This window comes from Leucoraja erinacea, chromosome 2 (assembly GCF_028641065.1).
Source record: "Leucoraja erinacea ecotype New England chromosome 2, Leri_hhj_1, whole genome shotgun sequence".
In the NCBI taxonomy this organism is placed as follows: Eukaryota; Metazoa; Chordata; class Chondrichthyes; order Rajiformes; family Rajidae; genus Leucoraja; species Leucoraja erinaceus.
In genome coordinates, this window is record NC_073378.1 from 50,083,779 (window position 1) to 50,107,036 (window position 23,258).

At 37.4% G+C, this 23,258-nt stretch overlaps 1 protein-coding gene and 1 long non-coding RNA gene across 2 annotated transcripts in view; one reads left to right on the top strand and one right to left on the bottom strand.

The window, feature by feature from the left end:
- The window catches only part of tbc1d5 (TBC1 domain family, member 5), a 392,441-nt gene that overhangs the window by 262,654 nt on the left and 106,529 nt on the right, over positions 1 to 23,258 (top strand). The window contains exons 15-16 of the mRNA XM_055656596.1: positions 15,995 to 16,137; positions 20,425 to 20,531. Coding sequence (XP_055512571.1) covers positions 15,995 to 16,137; positions 20,425 to 20,531 — 250 coding nt within the window. The remainder of the gene's footprint in view (positions 1 to 15,994; positions 16,138 to 20,424; positions 20,532 to 23,258) is intronic.
- On the bottom strand, positions 128 to 13,169 carry LOC129709917 (uncharacterized). Its single transcript, XR_008725595.1, has 3 exons — positions 11,388 to 13,169; positions 7,609 to 7,919; positions 128 to 5,405 (listed from the first exon to the last, which is right to left on the bottom strand). It is a non-coding gene; the product is annotated as an uncharacterized LOC129709917 (long non-coding RNA).

Genomic DNA, 23,258 nt, shown 5'->3' on the forward strand with positions numbered 1-23,258 from the left:
GAACTGGCGGTTAGCATATATCTCCATGGCAGAAACATTTGTTTCCTGCAATAACTCATATCATATACAAACACCGTATAATTATTTTATTGTATTAATTATTCACCTTAACACAACTAATAATATAAAGCCATATATAATGTAACCATTCTTTAATGATTACCACAAAGCACTTTATTATTATTATTACTGTCTTGAAAATGCTTGGAAAAACTTTGGGAGAATTTGCAGAAAGATAGATTTCCGTGTCAGGTCATCCATAACGATTAACTCTTTTGAAGATGCACTGCTTTTTTGACAAGGATTCAACTTCCATTGTGGTACAATCATTCTTCCTGTAATCAGGGATTTGCTTTCAAACGCTAGAATTTCCATGGGGATGCCTACAAATTTAAAAGTTATCCACAATTGATATGTACTCCCAACGCATGCCTGGCATATGAAATATTTAGTTACGTCTGTTCTTTTTGTTATGACATATGGGCACTAATTTATCAGCCAGTAATGTGGCTCTTTAATTGTTTTCCTCTGCAATAAATAATAAAAGCATGGTGTTTTTATTCTATTTTGCTGTATGAGAGTCTTACTTTCATCCCCATGAAATATATCAGTTAATCAACAGCAGCTGGCACAGATGTGTTTAAGAGGTTATGTTGGATAAATCTGATTTTTTTTTTACAGAGGATTAGAGGGATATATTAGATATGAATATAGATTATTTGAGGAAGTTCACTAAAGTACATGTTTACAGTATGCATGTTCAAAAAAAAACCATGGTCGACCATGGTTTTCACACAGAGAGCGGTGAATCTCTGTAATTCTCTGCCGCAGAAGGTAGTTGAGGCCAGTTCATTGGCTATATTTAAGAGGGAGTTAGATTTGGCCCTTGTGGCTAAAGGGATCAGGGGGTATGGAGAGAAGGCAGGAACGGGATACTGAGTTGGATGATCAGTCATGATCATATTGAATGGTGGTGCAGGCTCGAAGGGCCGAATGGCCTACTCCTGCACCTATTTTCTATGTTTCTATGCAGGATTAAACAGTAGCATACTGACTAAGTTAGTTAATAGATTGATACCAAACAGTAAGATTGATGGATGCTGCTCAGACTGGAGGTTAATTGGTTAACCAGGCTACTTCCCTTCCTTTGCCTCCATAAATTCAGCAAATCTGTATTTCAACCCACACCTACACTTCTCAGAAATCTCCATATTTAACATTTTTGAAACTTCTTTAGCACTGTGAAAGGGCCATGACCTCTATGATTTCCTGCTCCCCTCCTAATCACATCACACCCTTTCACTCCAGTAGCACCTTCCAAGCACCTGCCTCCTTACCTTCTAACTCCTAGTATTCATTCCAGCATTTACAGGTAAGTTCATTTACAGTAGTCTGTTTGCTGCAATCATTGCAGTCCCCTCTCGATTAGGAAAACCAAATGCACGTTTGCTGTGCCTGTCTGTTCAGTCCACAAGTGTAGCAGCAAACCTCTGGTTGCATTTCACTCAGTCCTCTAAACTAGGCTATTCAAACCTGAATGGTCTTGGTGGCAGTGAGCACAGTCATAATTTCCCCTGCTGCTCAACATTTGGAACATTGTCAAAGAACATTGTCAAAGATCATTGTCAAAGCCATATCGCCACTCCTACACCACTGCTTCAATCATCAACAAACCAACAATTGCTACTTCATCCCTCTGTTATCTTTATTTTAGTACTTTAGAAAAGCAGGCCCTTCAGCCCATTGAGTCCCTGCCAACCAGCACCAACAATATCCTACAAACTAGGAACAATTTTACAAATTTTACCAAAGCCAATTAACCTACAAATCTGTACATCTTTGGAGTGTAAAAGAGAAACCGGAGCACCTGATGAAAATTCACGTGGTCACAGGGAGAACGTGCACACTCCATACAGACAGTACCGGTAGTCAAGATCGAACCCAGATCTCTAGCACTGTAAGGCAGCAACTCTACAGCTGCGCCACTGTGCCACCCTATCCTGACTTCATAAGTAAAGGTCAAGTTGCAGCTTCAGTAAAGGTCCATTTGGAGCCCAGTATCACACTTGCCCAACCCCATTTCCAAACATGCTGCGGCTTTTAGGCTGCACTGGTATTTAGGCAATAGTATTTCCAACCTGTAAACAGAAAATGCTGGAAATACTCAGCAGGTCAGGCAGCATTTATGGAAGGAGACACAATAGTAATGTTGCAGGTCTTGATCTTGATTTTTCAGGTCTCTGATCTGATTTTCATTTATGACATTTCTATTCTCTCAGCTCTAGAATTATCCAAATATAAACACATTCTTTCTGTTTAATTTCAATAGGAACAACTGCTTTCTTAGAGACATAAGCCTTCAAATACAAATATACATGCTGCTGTTACCAGTGTCATGAAGCTCTAATATAGAGCTATTGTACATTGAATTTTTTTAAATTCTGATATCTTGCAGCGATGGCTCCTGTTACACTTTACTGAATGGAAATTACACATTTCCAGCCACAGACGTAGTTGAAGCAAAACAATATTCTTGAAAATTACTGGTGAATGATAGGCATTTGTGAGGTCATACATCCAAACAACCCGTTCGACGTAATTTAGCATGCTTCATCCATTGGTTGCTGTTCTTAAATAAAAATGTTTAACATTTCGGTGAAAATAATAAAATGGCAGTGGCCATTTTTTTGTATTCTACGTTTCAGATTAAATGAACTGCTGAGATTCTGAATAGATTTTAAATATTTTTTCATATATGTTTAAATGCAGGATTTACACTTTAAAATACATGCCTGATCTTAATTTCATTCCAATTAAATTAATTGTATAACACATTGGCGAGGCTGCATTTGGAGTATTGTATTCAGTTTTTGTCACCCTGCTATGGGAAGGATGTCATTCAGCTGGAAAGATTGCAGAGAAGATTTTTGAGGATGTTGCCAGGACTTGAGGGTGTAAGCTATGCAGAGAGGTTGAGCAGGCTGGGACTTTATTCCTTGGAGTGCAGGAGATGAGGGATGATTTTATAGAAGTGTATAAAATCATGAGGTGAATAGATAGGGTGAATGCAGGGTCTTATACCCAGAGTAGGGGGATCATGAACCAGAGGAGAGAAGCTGAGAGGAGAAAGATTTAATAGAAACCCGAGAGCTAATTCTTTCGCAATGAGGGGGATGAGTATATGGAACAAGTTGCCAAAGGAATATTTGAGGCAGGTGCTATAACAACATTTAGAAGTCATTTGTACATAGTCCGAAAGGTTTAGAGGGACATGGGCCAAACATGGGTATGTAGGACTAGCGTAGATGGGGTATCTCAGTTGGACAAATTTGGCCGAAGGTCTCCGTTTCTGTGCTGTATGACACCATGACTCATTAATTAATGAACAGACACTTTCTATAAAAGACATGCTGCTTGGCGGTGTAAATCCAACCCTAATTTTTTTTAACGCACAATATAGATTGTTAAATATTTTAAATAAAGGCAACTATTTTCCCTCTGGTATTGTGTTAAATCTTAAGATATTAGATATAGTAGGTTGATAGCAGAAACTTGGATTGGCCAATAACTTGGATTTGCATCTGAGTTCAAGCAAAGTAATTATCAATGTTTTTTTTATTTCTCTCGCGCCTTCATTTGTGAGAATTGCTCTGATTATTCAAAGAAAACCTTATCTGCAGTAAAATGCATCAGCTGGCTCAAGGTTTTCATCATTTACTCAATAAACCATTAATACAGTGATGTTGCCCAAGCATTTTTATAACAACAAATTTGTGGTAATTCTAATCAGCTACAGCAGCTGGTATTAAGCAGCAGATGTTGGAGAGTCTACACAAATATCCTGATTTGATGCCATAAGGATCTTATTTTTTGTGAATTCTCCTTAGCTGTTCCTCTCATTTTGTCAAAGCTCCAATAATCTCTTTTTATATTGGCTAATACAAACTGCATTTCAAAACACTATGTATAAGTATTTTAGGTTCTATATAGAATCCCAGCAGCAAAGCTGCCCAAATTGGTAAATATTTTCTGGTTGCAACTTGGCAAAGGTAAGCAAAATGTGAAGCTTGCAACGTTTCTTTCATCCAAGTTAATATGTTCTGCAAAAGCCAAGACTGCACAACAACTTAAATTAAGCTTGATTTACATTACAGCTACATATTAATACCTCTTTGAAAGTTTATAAACTTCAGCTTGATTGATATGAAATAAAATAACCACAAATGAAGAACCTGTATGTCTAAATATAGCTCTGTCAATAAAATAAAACAAAGCATTTCACTTTTATGACACTTTCATTTATTCTTTATTAATTATAAAGAAACACATTCCACTTACAAAGCACTTTTTTATTTGTAACATCTTGTGAGAATCATATCAGGTTGGTGAAGACAGTCTGTTTAGGTTTGTTTAGCATATTTGACAAAAGACACTTTGATGTATTACCAAGCATGGTGGTGGGTTTGGCCTGACTAGAAGTAGCTCTCACTGCTTTGATTAATGGCAATTGTTTCAAAGAAAAAGCACTTTTTATGTTGCAGGTTTGGAATAGGAAGGCAGAAGTCAGACAGCAATATCCATAATTGCTTATTTTATTTTGGAAAACGGATGCAGGGATATTAGTGCTCAAGTTATTTGTAGAATTGGTGTTGAGGCAAAATATCAATTTTGTCAGAAAGAAGACCTGGCTTTATAGAAAAAATGATGGGTTGCAGCTGTGATTTATGGGACTTCATTAGGCAGCAGAAATTGTTGTGCGCCAATGTTTATGAATTTTTCCTGATTAATAATACTGCATTGGCAGGCTACCAGCAGATTCGGATTTAGAAGCAGGTGTAATAAAGGTGTGATATAAAGTGATTGTTCTGTGGTTGTTGCAGCTTTAGATATAAAAGCAAGTCTGAAAAGAGAAATGATAAATAGACTGCTTGCAGGATCTAGTAAAACAGATCCAAAGGAAACAATGAGAGACTATTCAAGGAATAAGTCTAACCTGCAACTCAAGCAGTTACAACTGATGCTGCACTGAAAATGTGTAGAGTTTTAAAATGGTATATTTTAAACTCATTAGTGTGGTAGAAAGGTTATTTGTTAGTATATTTAATTTCAACTATACTATGTTTTTAATTATTGGAAATAATAGCTGATAGCTTAAGTTTTGATAGACTCGGAGGTTTCTGAATGGTATGTAATTTAGACTCAATTAAATCACCTTTATCAGTTATTAGTTGAGGTCTTCTTCTTATCGAATCCACACACAACATTAGAAGTTGCTCAGCCAGAGCTGAACACACTTCTCGGCATCTGCATACAATGGTGTCTGCCTTGCGATTCTTGTGCCCTTCTTGTGCGTGGTGGTGGTGGAAAGATTGGTGAAATCAGGGCCGCGACGTGAACGCTCTTTCCTTGACCCCATTATTTGAGGTATTGATTGAAGAAAGAGGAAAAAATTCAAAAATACATTAAGACTCGTATCTCATAGCATCCCTCTCATACTTAATGTTTCTCTGATGAATTCCTCTATTGGTAAACCTATAAACACACACATGTGACAATTTGTGTGAAGAACTTCCTGACATCAGTTTTTAATTTGTTTATACCACTTATTCTGATGCCAGGTTTAATTTGGATTTACTTATCCTTTACTGCTTGACCTTCAGTACCCATTCAAGTTTTATTATCAAATTGCCTTTATTTCAGAACTCAAAAACTAAGGATGCCCTTCCACATCCACATTCCCTTTTTAAATTGGATAGTTGATCAGTCATGGGTTTGTTGCAGTTACTTCCTCGCTGCTAACTAGAAGTAGGGATAGTGTGGAGTATGATAGTATTCAAATCAGGATATTTGATAGTATGGAGTGCTAGCTTAACTCTCAGGTTCGAAAGATTGAGAGAATTATGATTATTATGAATCTCAAATCAATCTAATTAATGGCATTAAAAAGTAACTGCCAGACTTTTGGAATGGTATGGAAATCATCAATTGGACAGGTATTCGGCTAGGAAAGGTTTAGAAGCATATGGGCCAAATGCAGGAAAACGAGTCTAGCCCAGAATGCCAACATGTTGACATAGACAAGTTGAACCGAAGGACTTGTCTCCATGCCGCATAGCTCTGTGACTCTACATGTTTTATTGTGTTCAAAATGTTAAGTAGAGGAAAAAAAGCTTCATTAAAAAAAGTGGGATTTTAGAGCACATCGTAAGAGGATAAAAGTAGGGATGTGGGGAAGGAATTCATGATTTCCTAGAACATTTTTACTGTGTCCATCCAATCCAGAATTTTGTAAAGAGCTCTTACAAAGTCACTTCCCATAACAATGTTCTGTCATGTCTACACAAAAGGGCAGGATTGGAGGAGACATTGAGAAGAAAACAGAGCAGGGAGGGAGAGAGATAACTGGAATATTGGACAGGTCAAGAGAGAGGGAGACAGAATGGGACAGTCAGGTTAGTGAAAAGTGGAGGAGAAAACTATATCATTAATGATTTTGAGAGTGGTTTGGAAAGGGAGATAGAACGGAGCAGAAGGTCACAGAGGGGAAGGGATGAGAGGCAGAGTGCGTGAACCCAGGCATTTATTGCAGCACAGTTGAGAAGTGACAAGATCCCAGTTGTGTGGGTCCCCATTCCTCTCCCTTTGCTGTGTCTTAACCCAAAACAAATAATTTTATAAGAGATATAAACAAGGAATTGCAGATATGATCATAAGGTGCTGGAGTAACTCGGAGGTTATCCTTCAGACTACAATAATATATAAGTTCTGTAGTGAGTTTACAAAGCTATTACCAAGCAATAGCCCACACAATCGTCAATGTTGTGAAGCACAAATGGGGAATGCACAGTTTGCGAAACTGAAAAAAATACCCAGATATGAGGGTCATGTCTGGAGGCGGTTAGAAAGATGGACCAAGCCCACACAGAGATTCAAGTATGAGCAGAGTTTTAATTTACATCATTGGAAGTTATTAAGGCAAAGCCTTTTCTATTGGACTCGTGAGGAGTAAAATAATTTTTTATGAGAACCATTATTTTTTAATAGTGCCTCTAAAACTGAGATTAACCAACATTTTATTTGGTTACTAAACAATGCCACTCTTACATACTTGGCCATCTTCTGACCTTGCAACCCAATCAGATGGCAGTCGGGGACACACACCATATGCCCACATGGCCACCAGTGTCCACATCGTGTGAACAAGTGAAAAATGTTGGTCCCTCCCTTAAGGGCTCAAATACAAATGCAGAGAAGTGCAACCAAAACATTATCAAACTGCGTAAATGCCTTAAATGGGAGGGGGAAAGTAAGACTCAGTAAAAATCAGAATGATTAAAACTTAAAACAATTTAAGTCTGGTTCAAAATCACTTTCCAGATAATTAAAAAATTAAGGCACCTTAAAATACTTTCAGATTATTTATTTCTTCATTCCTTTTGTAAAACTATTCCTGCTTGGCTATTCCTGCATTTTCTTAAAATTAAAGATACTTAATGGGATATGGGTCATAATAGGGAATAATGGATGTGACCCATTTTTACATAATATCTAGATGACAGCACATTTTTCATATCTAGTATGAATCACTGCCAACTCTTGAGAACTTACCCTCAAAGATAAGAGACATCTGTGTTCACTCATTATAGTTTGTCTGTTTACCCAGTGAGTTATGATTTTGAACTTAATATTTTTATTTTGATAAACCATATGTTTTCTTAGCTATCAGCAGAGTAAAGTTGACTTCCAGTTTACTTTTCAACTATGTGGGTTATTGCAACTTTTGCTTGATGTTCCGCAATCCAGCATTGGAAAACATCATGGTGCATGAAGTCTGTAAAATGGAGACACAAGGGACGGCAGATGTTGTAATCTGGTGCTGAAAACAAACCATTGGAGGAACTCAGTGGGTCAGGCAGCATCTGTGGAGGCAGAAAGATGATCATCACTTTGGTCGGGATCTTGCATTTTATAAATGCAGTCTATAAAATGAGTTTTTCTACATCAAAGCAAATCAGAATTTCCTTCACATTGTTTGGTAGGCTAACTGTTGACAGTAATGCAGAGATGATTTTGTAGAGTGAGGGATTTGGGGCAGTTTTTTCCATTTGTTGCTCTGATATTAAAATTACCTGTCGGGTTATGTAAACAGCACAGTATAATTATGAAGCAGTTTTTTACGTTTAGAAAAAAATCTTCTCTGCAATGCTGCCTGCCTTTTTATTTATAGCCATCTGGAGTATTAGAACAAGTTTAGCCCATGAGAATACTGTGTAAATGGTGAAATGCTGAAAAAATACAAGTTAATGACAGTGATTGTGCTGGTCAATTTCTTTCTTTGAGTATGGTTTGATGCTGACAGGCAATTTATTAAGCTACCTTGTGAGTAACACTTGGTTTGATGGGGCCTCATAGACCTTGTTTGACATTTGTCCCTAGTAAGATCGGATGCTGCATGAAAAATTTACCCAGGCGAGGAGCTCTTAGGAATAAAGTGTTCTCTCACTCGGCACACATGGGATTCTACAAGGTGAGCGGAACTTCAACTTGTCACGGATGCAGTACATCTGACAAACATAAGTAGATGCTAATGGCCAAATCGTGACAGAATAAAGTCCCATAACCATATGGCTAATTGCCACAACAATATCTTCAGTGTTATTAATCAAGTTTTCATAGTGTGCCATGATAATTGGAATAATTAGAAAGAACCTAGGCAGAGCCAGCCTTCACAGCATACTTAGTTCACAGGGACTTGAAAGAACAACATTTGCACTTTCTCCTGCACAGTTAAATGTTGTGGTTCTCAACAAAAGCTATAGTTAATTAGTGAATTACCATCCCATCATTGGAGCCTTTGTTACCAGCAAGAGCATTATGAAACACAAAGGTAGCCAGGGAAACACACGGCCTGCCATTTCAGAACTTCTATTAATACCATTATGTGAACTGTCAAACTAAGCAGGTCTCAGTCAGCAATTTACAGGTAGTCAACATTAAGTGTTAAGTATTATAACCTCGCGTCAAAACATAATTAAAAACAATTTTGAAAAATTACCACTGACTTTTAAATAATGCCTTATAATTTCCATTAAGCAAACTGGTGTTAAAATAAGTTAAATGTCACCTAATGCAACTAATATTTTTCTTAAACAAATATCTTTTGCCACCTGTAATAAAGTCTGAAGAAGGGTCTCGACCCGAATTGCCCCTAACCATAACCTCCAGAGATTCTCACAAAAAGCTGGACATCATTCGAGAGAAGGACTGGGTGACGTTTCCAGTCGAGACCCTTCTCCAGAGATGCTGAAGAAAGCTGGATAAGATAAGAGGCAGGCCAAAGTGTAGTAGATTATACGTTGACATGGGAAAAGGGGGTTTTCGATTGGCAAATGGTTGGAAAAAAGGCCAGATAAGGGTCCCAACCTAAAATGTTTGCTATCCATGTTCTCCAGAGATGTTAGTCTGACACGCTGAGTTACTTCAACACTTTGTGTCAATTTGTGTGCTCAGTGATAGTAGATACTTCCAAAGCCATCAGCTACAGTGTTATTGACATATTGCCTGTTGGGAAGTGGTATCACATTGGCTATCATGAAGGTAAAGGAAAATGTTGGACGGGAATTGGTTACGAAGGATGGAGGAGATTGGGAGTAAACGGCGTAAGAGAAGCTTGGCATGGAGAGGGATATAAATGCCATAGAGATGAGTAAGTGAGGTCTCTTACAGTGAAGAGAGTGCTACGATGGAGATGCTGCCATAACAACCATTAGGATTAAGGTGCTAACAATCAAATGCTATTTTGCACTATGGTGCATTCTCTATCAGTACTGCCTGAATACGAAAGGTAACACATGGCAATCTTTGCGTGCAATACAGAAGACAAATGGCATTAGGGTGAAATATAACACAAAAGTTCCGAGCCCAGTTGTTCAATGGGCAAGACTTTATTGGAGAAATACTTCAAAGTTTGCAATAAAATACTTTATTTTATTTACAATTTAAGCCAAAAATATATTTTTCTAATCCAGTTTCTAGGCTACTGTTTCAATATTCACTATCAAAATCTTCCATAATCTTATGTACTCCTTTGGTACATCCAGCAAGTTACACCACATTCTTTTTAGAAATAAATCTAGTTAGTGTTCTGTGATATTTGTAACCTCTCAGTCTAGTACCATTTTATTACATTTCTTCTGCCATTTTATTACACCTTATTCAGGTCCATTTTTATAATATGGAAAAATATAATAAAAGGATAGTACCACGTGTGTGGTCTAACCAAGGTTCAGTACCAGTTTACAAGATCAATACAATTTAGTGTTTTACTTTTCTTAATCTCCATAAATAAACCAATGTTTTGTGTGGTTTTCTTACTAACATGTCATTATTTTAAGACATCTCTGGATTTGTAGCTCCAGAAATCTGTTCCACAACCCTATTTAGATTGCAAAGAAGTATTAACCTACCAAAATGTATTACTTTGCATTTAACTACGTTGGTGCTCACTTGGCAATTAAGTGCAAGTTATACCAGTTTATTAATGGATTGTTTCATGTTTGATTCAGTCCACCGCTTGGACTCTACCCCTGTACCATCCCTGATTACATGGTCGGGTCGTGTGGCATCTTTGTCCTTCTAATTCTGGAGTCAGGCAGCAGGATATGGTGAAACCTCAAATGACATTCAGCAGAGTCTCCACTCCTGGAATAAGCTTTCTGCCTTAGATGGCACTCTGCGTTCGAGGGTTTTTCCAATTGTTTATTAAATGTCTGGGAGAAACTTTTAAAAGCTATTACAATAAATTTAAATAATTACAAAAGTTTAAAAGTGTTTTTAGTTTCAGCTGCTTTTGGAAAATGCACATTAAATAACTTTTATCACTTGCATCAGATTTACACTGTTATATTATCTATAACGTATGGCGGCGGATCTCCCATGGCATTACTTGAGGCAACATTTTAACAACATATTGTTCTTAAAAGAAACTTTTAATTTCAAATAATATATTCTGATATTCCTACTCATTATGCCTTGTGGGCAAAAGAAGATTTCAGATGACAGTTCAAACAGCTATTCATATATTTCAACATATTCCCAGAGCAACCTGCTAAATCTGCTTCCTGCAGATCTGCCAATTGCTGAACAATTGTTATGGTAGCAAACTAGAAATCGCATTCATTAATGAATAGGACGTGAGGACAAAAATAGTAATTTTAAAACTTGGTGATGATTAAAACTGGATATGTGCAACATTTTCCTTAATTCGTATCTCCTTTTTTCTGGCACACTTTCAACTTTCATCAGTTTTCTAAGGCACTCACTATTCTACCAATACATATACTTTAGATTGATTGCTGTTATTTTTGCATGTGAACACAAATGCTTACCTTTTATATTGCTCACTTTCTATATTGATTGAATGTAATTAATTTTGTATGATCGAATAAGGTTATATCAAAGTGAGAGAAGATGGAATCCAAACAGTGTGCTGATTCGGTATTTTGTACACTGTCCATGATCAGATTCACAACAGTATGTCTTTAACTCAATAACATCATCCCTCACATTGATTGTTGGCAGTTTTTAGCATTATTTCTTGGGTGGTAATCCATTTAATTTGGATCATTAGCATGTCGTCTGCACCATCACTTCACTATTTGAACTTTTTCTTTTCGTGTCCATCTTGTTTCAAATGTTGACCTCGCTGTCATCGTCCGTCCTGAAAAGGACGCAAGCTTCCGGCGCCAATCAGTGGAAGCCACCACTTGTCGCAATAGATGATGTTGGTAGCAGAATTAGCTCGGGATACTTCCAGTTTCCAGCCCCGCGACTATTCGATGAAGGAGAACATTAACCCCAGTTGTCACCTGCTATTTTCCTCTCCATAACTTGATGACCTTATATTTAAAATCTTCAAATCAGTCTAGCCCCAAGGCTTGTGTTTTAGTTTGCTTCAGTTAATAAGAGCAGCAATTTTCAATGTCTCCTGTAGATTCAGATTTTAGGTTATAATGCCTAGATTAGTTGCAGAACAACCTGTGCTTGCTTAATTTATGCTTAAGGTAGCGTGCTAAAAATCATCATCATTGCTACACCATGCAACATGATTACTATTCAACAATTCTACGCTCTAAAAGAGAGATCCAAGTAGTATTATATTTTTCTTATTAATTTACACTAACTAGGAAGTGACAGCCCTAACGAAGACCAAAAGGATTCTTAATGTATATGTTTTTGATTCAATTTGTTTAAGGGATAGCTGCTGACATCCAGTTGCTGCTTTTCATTCTTGAGTGCTAGTTCCCAATTACTGTTTACTGTTAGAATGTATTTAATAATTATAAAGGTTGAGCATATGGAAAGTATCAAGAGTGATAACAAGACAGGAAATGTGTATGTTTATTTTTAACATGGTACATCAGATAATGGCCTGTTTTACATTCCATCACTGGCAAATCATTGGCCCTGATGTATTGCCTGGAATACTATCAGATTTTTATGATGAGCAATAGCAGGAAAGGTTTGTAAGCAAAGTATAAAACTGATACATCTAGCATGCATTTCCTGACCTTCACACTAATTAGTTTCAATCTTAATTTTCTGTCAGATTTCAAAATATGAAAAAAACACAGAGAAATTCAATAGGATGCGTTAACAACTAAGTATATCTTTGCCCAAAAAGGCAATGTGATTTTTAGAAATGGATAATAAGTCTTTAAACACTGAGCGCTTGCTTCAGACCTGCATTTTCTAATCTCCTACATGGGATTCCAGGAACTACAGTTCTCTGACAAAATAATAGTTAAATCTTTGAATGGTTAACCTCTCTGTTTACTTAATTGTGACAAAAAACTGGCTCATAATTTACTGTCAAAATAACAAGGATAGCTTTCACAGTTTTTTTTACTAAAGTAGTACATATTATTTGGACGAGGAACCGTATGTACTGTTAAAAGCAGAAATTTAAAGTTTTTCTTTGAGAGGATATGACCCACTTTTACCTTTGTTTAAAAAGGCATCTTGCTGTCTGGCTCACCAGGGAAATGCATTTGAATCTTCCCACTGTTCCTATTCATTTTCCCTCTTCCTACCCCCACTCCCCCCCACCTAAATAAATCAGAATACTGTTCGAGATGGCCAAACCACAGAGCAAATGGTTTTGTGAGCAGTATCTAGACCTTATGCAGATCCAGAAGCCCTGCTCCCTCAAAATTCCGTAATATAAAATAATCCATTTACTTAGAAATAACTTAAACTAATTAAACTTAATTTTATAATATGAAGTTTAAAAAAAATAAACCACTTCCAAACATTTATCATTTTAAATAAAGCTAGTCACGGTTCAAATTAACCAAGTTATTTACGCCAGCCATCCCTTGTGTAAACCTGAGTGTCATCGATAGTCATTGAGACATACAGTGTAGAAACAGGCCTTTCGACCCAACATGCCCACACCGACCAACATGACCAATCTACACTAGCCCCACCTGTCTGCATTTGGCCCGTATTCCTCCAAACCTATCCTATCCACGTAGGGCACATGGTCCGCATGTCAAATGCATCCAGATCCTCTGCGCAGCTAGATTTTTTTCTTTGCTCCTGGACCTGCACCATAATCATGAATCAAAGGAACACACTGCTGCCAAATGCCCACAGCCAAATCTAAAAAGAAAGCAGTCTTAAACTTACTGAAACAAATGATTATCAATAATTTTAATAGAATTGGGTTGTAATAATTATCTTTCAACTATTTCGGGCAAAGGTAATTGTGGACTGCACAAGAGTCCATGGAGAGATATTGGTGGTATCATTGACAACTTGTCACATGCTTCATAATTTCCTATTTTACCCTGTTCAGATATAGCGCGGAAACAGCCCCTTCGGCCCAGAGTCCACACCGACCAGCGATCACTGCACATTAACACTATCCTACTACACACACTCGGGACAATTTACATTCATACCAAGCCAACTAACCTACAAACCTGTATGCCTTTCGACCCACGTAGGTCACAGGTCATGGGGAGGTACAAACTCCGTACAAACAGCACCTGTAGTCGGGATTGAACTCGGCTCTCCGGCGCTGCAAGCGTTGTAAGGCACCTGGCTCTTTTTGCAAACAAACCTGGGTCTGCAAATATACTGCAGGTCAACAATCTGTGGTATTAGCTCAGTTTTGTTTCTCTCCTTTAATGCAGCCTCACTGGCTATTTATATTCTTCTCGGTTAAGCTATGACTTCCTCAACTTATCCCTCAGCAACCCTGAACTCACCCATTTTAAAAGTTCCCTTTGCTGTGTATGTCCCTCACCCTCTACCCAATCTTTACTGCAATTTAAATGTGTTAATGTTAAATGCAATTTGTTTTTCTGCCTTTCCCAGTTTTAAAGGAAGGTTTTCAACGTGCACCATTCACTCTTTTTTTCTGTCGATATATACTGCAGGACCTGCAGGATGTTTCCAGCAGTTTTTATTTTTATTTTAGATGTCTAGCTGTTCTTTGATTTTTCATTTCATTGACGGTCAGTTTGTGGAATGGGCCCTTTGAGAAATTGATGGAAGCAATTGGCATTGGTCCACATGGAACCAAATTAGATGGATTACATTTAGAAAATAATTTGTGATATCGTATGAGTGGTTTTATTCATGAGGCATGGCAATTGTAACACGATCAGCTGAAAAAAGGCTTTCTAAAGGGCTTTCACCACCTACTTCACAACTTTTTTACTCGTGGACATTTTTCATCATGCTAGAAAAAAACACCCCGATCTACTTGATGCCACGAGTACCTACGACTAGCATCACGACCTACCTACGGCCTCTTACGACCTCGTGACCACCATGCTGCGAGTATGAGTCAAGGGCAAACTCGGCAGAGGTCGTGAAAGTGGGACATGCCCTTTAATATCTTCAGTAATTTATGGGTTGGGTATAGACTAATTAATCAAAAGTAATTGCTGTGATTGGTCTACAACCACATATTGTTCTGTTACCATGCTGCTAGGATGGTAAAAGGTGAATTTGGTATGTTTTTGTTATCAGCTTGGCAAGGTTCAGTCCAAATCAAGCGACCAGAATTGAGAAGCAAATGTGAAAGATATACTTAATGAATATTGCTACTGTTACTTTGGCTTTTTGCATGACCTATATCCACTGTTGGGGCACATCTCACATTCATTGAAGGGTTGGTATTCCACCATATTTGAACAAAATGTAAGACGATTCAATATCGATTTGCATGAATGGCTTTGTCAGTCTTTTAAATAACCTTGTACAGTACCATTGTCATTTAATAGAATCAGGCACTTTGTTTAATACTAGGTAGACAAAAATGCTGGAGAAACTCAGCGAATGAGCCAGCATCTATGGAGCGAAGGAATAGGTGACGTTTCTGGTCGAGAACTGTCCGAAACGCCACCTATTATTTCGCTCCATAGATGCTGCCTCACCCGCTGAGTTTCTCCAGCATTTTTGTCTACCTTCGATTTTTCCAGCATCTGCAGTTCTTTCTGAAACATTGCTTAATACTAGAATAGACACTGATAAGAATTGGAAAAGAAACCATAGTTGAGATCTTAACTTTCAGCACAAGTAAAGGTTTAGTGGAGAATATACTAAAAGGTACAATTTAAATTATCAATGTTGGTAAAGGTTGCCTTTGCCCCATTCGTTCCTAGAAACATAGAAAATAGGTGCAGGAGTAGGCCATTCGGCCCTTCGAGCCTGCACTGCCATTCAATATGATCATGGCTGATCATCCAACTCAGTATCCTGTACCTGCCTCCTCTCCATACCCCCTGATCCCTTTAGCCACAAGGGCCACATCTAACTCCCTCTTAAATATAGCCATTTAACTGGCCTCAACTACCTTCTGTGGCAGAGAGTTCCAGAGATTCACCACTCTCTGTGACATATTGAACACATTTCATGACGTATTGAACATCTCTGCAATGTAGTCTGCATAGCTGACGTTATTCTTGTTTCGCTTTTACAGACGATGGGTCAGACTTTTGTTCGGAAGAGAATTTCCCCTTCAGGACCTTTTGGTGATCTGGGATACGTTATTTGCTGACAGTGTCACCCTGGATTTAGTTGATTATATTTTTCTAGCAATGGTGTTATACATAAGGGATGTCTGTAAGTATATTCACATTGATAATACTTTCATACGACTCCAATGATAAGATAAGAATTGTAAGATATCTTAAGTAAAATCTTTGTGTTATATGCATAAATTGTTGGAAATGGACGAAGTATAATTGCATTTTCAGAGACATGGCTCCAGAGAGACCAGTGCTGAAACTGAATTTCTCTGGGTATTCATTGTTTAGAAATGGGTAATCAAAAAAGAAAAATTATTTGTGGGTGGCATTGTTAGTAAAGTATGAAAGAAGAGCAAAGGATATCAGAAAATCGAGATGAAATGTCTGTCTGGGTAGAGCTAAGAAGCACCAAGGGGTTATCTCAGCTTCCAGAGGGTAGTGGTAATGTAGGCATCAAACAGGAAATTCAAGAAGCGTTTGAAAAGAATTGTGAAGTGAAAATAGGTGTCTCTAATCTACTTGGAGACTGGCCAGAACAAGGTAGCAACAATGTTACATGTTCTGGGAATTCACTCTCAGAACAATGTCTTTTTTTTAAATAGGTTTGTGGTAAACCCAACTAAGGCGCAGGCAATCTAAGATTGGGTACTCTGCATTTTCATTGGTTGAGTTATTAATTTGTTTTGGCGGATCCTTTAACATAGAAACATAGAAATTAGGTGCAGGAGTAGGCCATTCGGCCCTTCGAGCCTGCACCGCCATTCAATATGATCATGGCTGATCATCCAACTCAGCATCCCGTACCTGCCTTCTCTCCATACCCCCTGATCCCCTTAGCCACAAGGGCCACATCTAACTCCCTCTTAAATATAGCCAATGAACTGGCCTCAACTACCCTCTGTGGCAGAGAGTTCCAGAGATTCACCACTCTCTGTGTGAAAAAAGTTCTTCTAATCTCGGTTTAAGGAACCATTGACCTTTAGAAAATAGAAATTTTCAATAAGACAGCAAGTGAAGTAATTTTATCTGAAATTAGGATTTCAGGTGTATCTTCAATTACAGTTATACCGCCTTTTCTCGAGCTAGGACAAAAGAAAAAGCAATCCATCCACGTCATGCAAAAGAAGTTAAGTATTAGATCCGAAAAGGCAGCATCACACATTGCCAGAAAAAGTCCTTGCCAGTTCTTGGAATGAAAATCATGTCAATCACTTCCTCCCAGTCTATGCCTACAGCCTTCAAGTTGATTTCCTACAAGCACATGTCCAGTTTCCAATTGAAATAATTGATTGTCTTTTCCACCGTCCTCATCGCTGGTGAGTTCAGGACCATTGCATTCACTGTGTTTTAAAACAAAATCCTCACATCCCCAAGGATCCACTGCCCATAAAATATTGCGTTTAGAACCATTAGTTTTAGTATTAGTATTTAGTTTTAGTCTTAGTACCATTTGTTTATGGGAACAGTTTGTTTTTCTCCACCTAATCTAAATCTGTCTATCTTGTACATTGCAGATTCAGATAAATGTGAACTGTTGCATTTTAAGCTAAACCAAGGCAGGACCTTCACAGTGAATGGCAGTGCTCTGGTGTGTTGCAGAGCAGAGAGATCTAGGAGTCCAAGTATATAGTTCCCTGAAAGTGACACCGCAGGTACATAGGGTAGTGAAGCTGCTTTTGGCACGCTGGCCTTCATCAGTCATGGCGTTGAGTATAGAAATTAGAACTTCAGATGCTGGAATCTTAAGCAAAACACAAAGCAACTCAGCAGGTCAGGCATCAGAATCAGGATACGGAATGCATAGGCGATGTTTCGATCCTGAACTCCTCTTCCGAAGATGAAACATTAAGTTACAGTTGCACAAATATTTGTGAGGTTGGATCTGGAGTATTATGTGCAGTTTTTGTCTCCCAGCTATAGGAAAGGTTCCATTAAACTGGCACGAATCCAGAAGAAGATTTACGAGGATCTTGCCAGGACCTGAACTGAGAGAGAAGTTGGGGAGGTTAGGACTTTATTCCTTGGAGTACAGGAGGCTCAGAGGTGATCTTATGTAGGTGTATGAAATCATGAGGGAAATAGACAATGAATACCTAGGGTACGGGAATCAAGAACCAGAGGACATTGGTTTAAGGTGAGAGGCAAAAGATGAGGCAATACGAACTTGAGGAGGAATTTTTCCACACACAGCCTGGTGGGAAAATGGAATGATCTGCCAGAGAAACAGTTGAGGCAGGTGCAGTAATAACATTTAAAAGACATTTGGATCAGTCCATGGATAGGAAAGATTTAGAAGGATTTGATCCAGACACAGGCAAATGAAACTAGCTCAGATTGGGTATCTTGGACGGCATGTTCGAGTTGGACCGAGGGGCCAGTTTCCATGCCAACTTTATAAATCTATCTCTATCAAATCTCCCCACAATTGATCTTTGAGCAAAAGGAAACAACCTCAAATTCTCCAAACTTGTAACATAATTCATTTTTATAAGGACTATCCTGTTAAATCTTCTCTATATGCTCAAACACCTTTGGATCCTTCCTAAGTGTGATGACCACAACCAGTTGTCTGGTTATGTCCTACCCAGAGCATCAGAAATCTAAACTTACATGCATTTGTAAACATTGCATCCATTTATGAACCCAGGATCTGACATGCGTTGCTAGGTTCTCTCTCAATATGCCATGCCACTTTCAATCTTTGCATATGAACCTCGAGGTCTCTCCGTTCCTTCACATTCTTTACAATTGTCCCATTAAGTCTATATTCCTTCACCCTCTCCATTTTATATCAGCTCACACTTCTCTGTATTAAATTCCAATAGTCACCTTTCAACGTATTCTGCTAGCTTACCAACGTCCTTTTTCATTTGATCACTAACCGATTGCCACACATCCAGGCTTGTAATTTTTACTCTATATTCCAAAATTCAAGTTATTCAAATATATTAAAAGCAAATGGCCTTAGCACTAACGCTTGGGAAACTCTGCTGTCAACTATCCTCCAGTCTGAGGAATAACCATTTATCATGACGTGCCATTTTCTGACTGTAAGCCAATATTTTTTTTCAATCCAATCTGACACTTACCCATCTATTTCCTTGATTAGGCTCATGGGGGGAAAAAAGATTAAAATTGAGAAAATAATGTGATAATCGCTCAATATCTATGTATCTACGAAAGTTGATATTACCTGGTCAAAATTCATATCTGTTGGAAAAGTAGATATAAAGAAACCAATGTGCATTGTTATGTGGAAGACTGCCACCTTGTGACTAAACCATCATTGCAATCTGATACAAATACTCAGTCCCTGCATGTCCTTTTATAAACATGGCATAGTTTTTGTCTGATGTGTTTATATTCCAAGAGAACACGATTAAAAGCAGACCTTAATAAAGATTGATATTTTATTGCTTTAATTAAATTACCTTAGGCAATATTATATTTACAAATACTCCAGATGTTTTGCAGATTAAATATCAAAACATGCTTCTGACCGATTCAATTGCTGTTTTATTAATATTGCTTTAAAATGTCAAGATCATAAGTAAACTATGATCATCTAAGTTTTGTAAAGATGCAGTACTGTGTGGTTTAGCACTCAGAAAGCACTAACTTACATTATTAATGTGCCATGTGTTTTTGGCTTTAATGACTTTCACAAAAAGTACAGTAAATGGTCACAAGAGAACAAAAGTATTATGGAAGAGTGAGCACGATAAGCGAGTGCTTCACAAATGAAACCAGATGTATGAAATTACAAGCTGTCGGATCAGAAAGGAAGTGAGGATGATGAAGTGGTTCTCACAGTAGAATAGAATTATTTGCTTCAATCACATGCTTCTTTTGCTCGTGATTTTTAAATATCAAGGTCTACAATGACAAAGTATGCGACTACAGTCAGTTAGAATGCATAATATTGTCTTGAATGTTTTTCCTACTACTTTATGTTTTCAACAAAGTGCTTTCAATACAGTGCATTAATAGCCGGTGCTGAAATATTGTCATGGAATATCTAAACAAAATATGATGAAGGGCCCTAAGATTTTGGGGAAAGCCTGTGATTGTATTCCATGATTTTTCTATTGCACTCACTTATCTCTGTTGATTGGGTAAAGTGCAATATTTTTAAGTAAACCTGTTTTGTAAATACGGCATCACAAACCCAATACTTTGTCATTCGTGTAAAGAAAATGATGCAAAATATTTTCCTGCCCAAACAAAACAGTTGTCCAAAACTCTTCAACTCCTTGCATTTTAGTTCATCATTTCACTTTGTGCTGCAGTTAGTAAAGGCTTGCAAATATTCTAGTAAGTGTATATAAAATGTGCATAAATTATGTAAATAAAACACTTCTATTTGTTATATTTTCTTCAGTAATTGCCAGTAACTATCAGACTTGCCTTGGACTGCTTCTCCATTATCCTTCTATAGAAGATGTCCATTCTTTTATCCAGAAGTCACTCTTTTTAAGAGATCCAAAGGTAATAAAGCATTTTCTGAGGTTCGTACTCATAATGAGTGTTGTTTGTAGAATTATACCATTCATTAAACCCTAAGATTAAGATGTACAAAGATATAATTTAAAATAATACGTAATATAAGAGATGCTTAATATCCAGTAAATAAACTGAAATCAATTAAACATGCAAGATTCTCAATTTTAGTTGCTGTTAAAATGCTTAAATCTAAGTAATAAATGGCAACATTAAATATAAGAGAATATAGAGGGTATATTTCAGAAGCATATGCACTACATATGTTTGTACAAAGAAGGATTAAATCAGCTACTAACATTTTTACTGGAGAGAAAAACAAGGATATTGTTGCCGTATCAGCACCGTGGTTTGCTTGTTTAACAATGGTCATTTGCTGGCCAATAAAAGGAAGAGAATTTTCTGAATTATTGTACATTTGAGGGCACATCTGTAACCAGAGCAGTAATAACTCATCATTTATAGCCTCAGAACAGCAGTCAATATTTGTTTTATTGTACCCATGAGCTAAATTTATTTTTCAAATGGGAGATGTTTTCACCCATTTTGAATGGTTAATATCCGGTGCTTTGTGGTCACTGAAGATTATTGCCAACTGTCATCATTTATTTGTCAAGAGTGAAAATATTTTCTCATGTATAATTTTCAGCAAACCATGTATTTATTTCTGAGCACAACTTTAATAATTGCATTTTCCAAAGAATACAGGTCTTATAACATGATAGCTATATGTAAAGTTCAGCAATATTCTCTTAAATAACCTCAGTGATGTTTTGTGTTTCCAGGTGGTCATTAATTTGGTGTTCAGTCTATTCTCTGATTTCAGTAGGTCAGCCTTGGTTCAGTGATAACAGTTGCCAGATTCTTGATTAGTAATGCCCCTGTCCCACTTAGGAAACTTGAATGGAAACCTCTGGAGACTTTGCGCCCCACCCAAGGTTTCTCTGCAGATCCCAGAGGTTTTTGTCAGTCTCCCTACCTGCTTCCACTACCTGCAACCTCAGGCAACCGCCTACAACCTCTGGGAACCACACAGAAACCTTGGGTGGGGCGTAAAGTCTCCAGAGGTTTCCTTTCAGGTTTCCGAAGTGGGACAGGGGCATAAGGGTGTCAATGGTTATGGGGAGAAGGCAGCAGAGTGGGGTTGAGAGCGAAAGATAAATAACTGAATGGCAGAGTAGACTCGATGGGCCAAATTGCCGAATTCTGCTCCTAGGACTTATGATAGCAATGTTGTATCACAACTATTGGATTGAGTCACAAACCCATTGCAGATGTTTTTGGCTGATTTTTTTCAATACATTGTGAAATGCACTGTTATGCTGAAATTGGGTCCCAGCTACACTCTCTGATGTCTGTAAATATATCTTGACATTTTTGTAAAATGTGGGCAAGTTCTCCTGGTGGTTTTGATTAACAGCACTAAACAAATCATTTATCACATTACTGTTTATGTGACTTTGCTTTGCAGTAAAGGAGTAGAAACAAGTACACCAATTAACCTTTTTAAGGGTGTCTCATTTTAATTGACAGTAGCATCAGAAGCAGATGCATAGGTTTGTTCATTTTGGATGTTGCTTGTTGTTCAGCAGCAGTTAAACTGGCTAAAGAAAATTTTATGAAACAACTTTTAAAAAAGAATGCTAATTATCTGACAGAATAGGACTAGGATGCAAAAAAAGCACAACTCCCTTACAAAGTGGAAAGATAGCAGAGAGTTATCCATATAGTAAAACAATAGCCTGGAATTTACAGATGTAATGAAGCAAAACAGTTGGTGCCAACATGTGCAATTAAATACAAATACATAGTAGTGGCCAGTGATTTCCTGCTCCTGTAGAGGGTGCAATGTTTGCATTCATTCCAAAAACATTTCACACGGAGTCAATGTTTTAACATCAACTTTAACTTTTTACACAATACTCTCACTGTAAAGACTATTTAAAATGTTAAACCTAGTTTAATGTGGTGTAACCAAACCCAATGAGTAATTTTTAATTACTTCCGAGCAAATTCTCTGGTATTGAAAAGCTGGTATATAAGGGTATAATTTTATTCCTTTATTCCTGGCAAATAATAGTTTTGAAAATAATAAAAATGGCAAGTTAAAGTTAATGTTACTTTAGCCTCAAAGATTTGTTTCAATCTCTATTTAGTTCTCTGTAAAAGGATTTAAAATGAATTATGATCTGTGCTCTTTACTCCTTGTTTCCAGTCTGTAAGACATGCGTAACCTGATTAGTTGATTAGTTATTGAGTCCATTTGAAGCTCAAAAAGATCCTATGTAAAGGCACCAAATTGAAAGTTGTATTAGAATTAGAAAATATGATACAGAACTTGCTAAATCTTTGTAGCAATTTATGTTGAAGTCAGTAGAAAATGCCATTGTTTTGCTTCTGACTACAAAATAAAAAACCTAATGGCAGAGAATTCTTAGACATAATGAACTTCAGATATTGGTTTCCAAAACAAATGAGGCAGCAACTGCAGAGGGAAATGGACAGGCAACTCTTTGAGTGAGGAACACAGATTATACTGACAGGCCCGTTGAGTTTCTCCAGCAGTTTGTTTATTGCTCTGGATTCCAGTATCTGCAGTTCCATGCATGTCCGACATATCAGGTTGAATCCCATTTATTTGAACTTGGTTCTTGGTTCTTGGTTTCTTGGTCCTCCAAAATATTCCAAATGGAATTTAAACTGGAGGTAGTGAAG